Raw genomic sequence first — 3,216 nt, 5'->3', positions numbered from 1 at the left:
TGTTCATTCCTTCAATCCTTCTTTAGTCGTTTAGCTTTTGCAATATTTTCTTGACGTTTTTGTTTCTTCTTTTGCTCCTTCTCCCTGGCCTCAATCATCTTGGCCAACTTCCAAGACAGTACAGCACTTGCTAGGAACAGTGGCGTAAGGGCCAAAATAACTGTTGTAAGGAAGCCATATGGGTCCTTTGCAGCCCATTCCACAACATACTCAGCCCAAGCCTTGATATCAAACATCTTCATAGCAGTCTTAGGAAAACTAGGGGTGGGAAAGCACAGAAAAATGAACAAGATAAAGACTAGTAAATAAGAATTTTGAAAAAATCTAATCATCTGTACCCTCATGTTCATCTGAAATTTAAAAAAATTTTTTTTGAAAAAGTTTCATCATACACCCAGTTAATTCAGAATTCCATTTGTTTTGTTAAAAAGTATTAATTAGTACTAAAAGACTAATATCTCAAGTTAGAAATAAATAATTCAATCAGGACAACCAGAGTAATGATACTTTTAAATAAAGTTATAAAAAGATAAAGTAAAAACCATGTGAGTCTGTCATAAGGACTATACATTTGTATGTGCTTCCTATATTTAAGACAAACTTTAGTAGCATACTTTTAATATAAATCTTGAGTTTTCCACACTTATTCCAATAAACAGCAGAATCCTGCTTATCATTTTTTTGATATATGCTTACACAAACCATCAAATTTGGTGTTTAAAAAGAACAAGCCATGGAACATGTGACATGCTCTCATAAAAAGAGGTAATAAATGACGCTTCCAGGAATGGAAAAGGGAGAAAGTAAGGCAGTCATAATGGTGTCTATCCACATTCATATGCCATTGCGAAAAAGCAATAAGTAATGTGCTATTTTAAGCAATTTCAGCTTCAATAAGAAAAGTAGTCATAACAAGTGCTATGCATTTTGTTCCTTTCTGAGTTTGCAGGAGGGCTATCTGGCAAACAAAGGGGTATGGACTTGAGTGACATTTTCTATATTGCCCCCAAAGGCTTTTCTACCTCTCCCATTGTGTCAGGCTCTACTCAAAGTAGAATGTGGGTCATTTCAAAAGTTCTGAAATACACAAAAATCAAGAAACAAAATCCCAATCAAGAAACAAAATCCCTGCAGATGGAAACAAAGCCCTCCCAGCAACACTAACAAGCTATGTGAATCAGAAAGGATGTCGCTGTGTTTCTTGGAAGTGAAATAATAGACCATAACATAGCCTGTCTCAAAACTTTTATAGTGGCCTACGTATACCTGGAAAAGGAATAGGTGTACACACAGCCACTTTCAGTTTCAGCTGGGATTAAAAAAATCTTCTATCATTTACCGTATGCTTGAGTTGCAATCTCTTAACTTTGTCCTCGTGTTATTATCGAGCCAATCACAATTCTACACTACCTTTAGTTGTTCGTCGTTGTCTTTAGTTTTACCATACACTTTGGAGAGAAGGTTTAAATTCTATACTGTGGGTGAGCTGGAAAGGATAAAAGAAATGAAACTTAAGTCACAACTTTCAGGAATTTATCATAAAACTTTCAATGAAAAATCTCTATATTGTTTATGCAGCCTGTGTGATATGTAAAATTACCTAAAAATTATAGACATTTAGTTAGTCTCTATTTCTTCCTAATTTGAGTTTGCCACAACTGCAAATGCTCTTTAAAAATCCTAATTACTGGAAATCAAGTATTTTACCAAGTTACCATTTTATTAATAAAATTATTTTGAAATTTACTGACATATAAAAGACAAGTTGGAGGCCAGATATGCTGGCTCAGGCTTGTAATCCTAGCACTCTGGGAGGCCAAGGCCTCTCCCCAACCTTCAGTCTCTACAAAAAAAATTTTTTTTAATTAACCAGAGATGGTAGATGTAGCTTGTAATTCTTGCTACTGGGACAATAAGGCAGGAGGATCACTTGACCCCATGAGTTATGATTGGACCATAAAGTGGTGACAAGGCAAGATATTATCTCTTAAAAAAATTAAAGACAGATTGGTTAACTGATGTTACACAACATATCCACTCCTATATTTTTAACTTTTTGTAATAAAAATGTTGTCATTCATTTATTAAATGAGGCACATGATTTCAAAATCCAACCTAAAATCCAAGACCAACCTAGACTTGGTCTTTCCAAGGTTTTTTGTCTATTATACAAGTAGTGTCTTTTAATTTAAAAAATCAGGAGATAACCAAAACATTGCAAATCAATTCCATTACTTCAAGAAAACTATCCCTGTTTTAATCTTTCTACAGCTTTTTAATATTACCAATAAATCGTATCTCAACTTGCACCTGAAGACGCATGAAAACGCACATCTAGGACGTTAAACATGCTAGACCCAACTTCGTATGCCCTAGCCCACATAGTCAGAACTCCAGATTCTATTGAGATTGACCTTTCTTCAGCTTCTCCACCCCAGTAATGAATAAACTATGCAAGTTTCAGAGATAAGCAAAAGAACTTTGGCAGTAGAGAGAAAAACAAGGACCCGGTTTGTAACAAAGTTTTAGCTATTAACACAAAGGCTTGTCGGCCATAGGCCACGCATCTCCCCACACCTCAATTTCGGACCCAAATATCCAGGCCTTCCATTAATCTTCACCCCAAAACAGGTCGACCGGACTCAATTTCCCGTCCAGACCTGCGTGGTGCCTGAAGCCGCAACTGGTGGCACTTAACGGCCATCGGCGCTTTCCCCTTTGTCTTTTTCTCCTTCATGTTGCCCCCCCTGCTGGCTCACCCTTACCTAACGCGGCCGCTGGCCCACGGGAACCATGGTCACTCGTGCCCCTCGGCCTGGCCAGCGCGGGTCGCTCCGCAGAGCCAAAAATCCGGGGAAACCCGCGTCGGCCCCACCACCCCTAGCGCAGCAACCGCCTGCACTAGGAACTGGGACAAAACCTAAGCAGCAGCCGGCCCTATGTCGCTCCAGGGACGTGGGTCCGGCTTCCAGCTCACCACCAGGCCGGAAGCAGGAAGGCGGAAGCCGCGGCTTTCACGTCCCTCCCCCAGGCAGGCCCCGGCCGGGATCTGGGCGGGACGAAGGCGAGGGGGCAGCTTCCGGCTGCGTCCTGGTCGTGTGGTTCAAAGACCTGCAGTGAGGACGCGGGAGAGTGGGGGCGGGGCGGCGACTAGATTTCTGGGGAGCGGCAGGTGAGGTCGCGCGTGCGGACGGCGGCCCCGGAGTCCGCGGCAGG

General features: G+C 41.2%; 1 protein-coding gene across 3 annotated transcripts; it reads right to left on the bottom strand.

Annotated features, from left to right (window-relative positions):
- Positions 1-6: 6 nt before the first annotated feature.
- Positions 7-2,960, bottom strand: SMIM15 (small integral membrane protein 15). Of its 3 annotated transcripts, none has more exons than XM_003782736.3 (3): positions 2,766-2,960; positions 1,340-1,486; positions 7-258 (listed from the first exon to the last, which is right to left on the bottom strand). In XM_003782736.3, the coding sequence occupies exon 3, from the start codon at positions 240-242 to the stop codon at positions 12-14; it is 231 nt and encodes a 76-aa protein (XP_003782784.2). In that variant the 5' UTR covers positions 243-258; positions 1,340-1,486; positions 2,766-2,960; the 3' UTR covers positions 7-11. The 3 variants fall into 3 exon arrangements, with proteins under 3 accessions (XP_003782784.2, XP_023374961.1, XP_023374965.1); XM_023519193.1 differs by having other exon boundaries at positions 1,411-1,486; XM_023519197.1 differs by lacking the exon at positions 1,340-1,486.
- Between the last annotated feature and the right edge of the window lie 256 nt (positions 2,961-3,216).

This window comes from Otolemur garnettii, unplaced genomic scaffold (genome assembly GCF_000181295.1).
Source record: "Otolemur garnettii isolate 467f Iridium unplaced genomic scaffold, OtoGar3 scaffold00005, whole genome shotgun sequence".
NCBI lineage: Eukaryota > Metazoa > Chordata > Mammalia > Primates > Galagidae > Otolemur > Otolemur garnettii.
The sequence above is the reverse complement of the archived record's forward strand: the minus strand, read 5'-3'. Positions and strand labels throughout refer to the sequence as shown.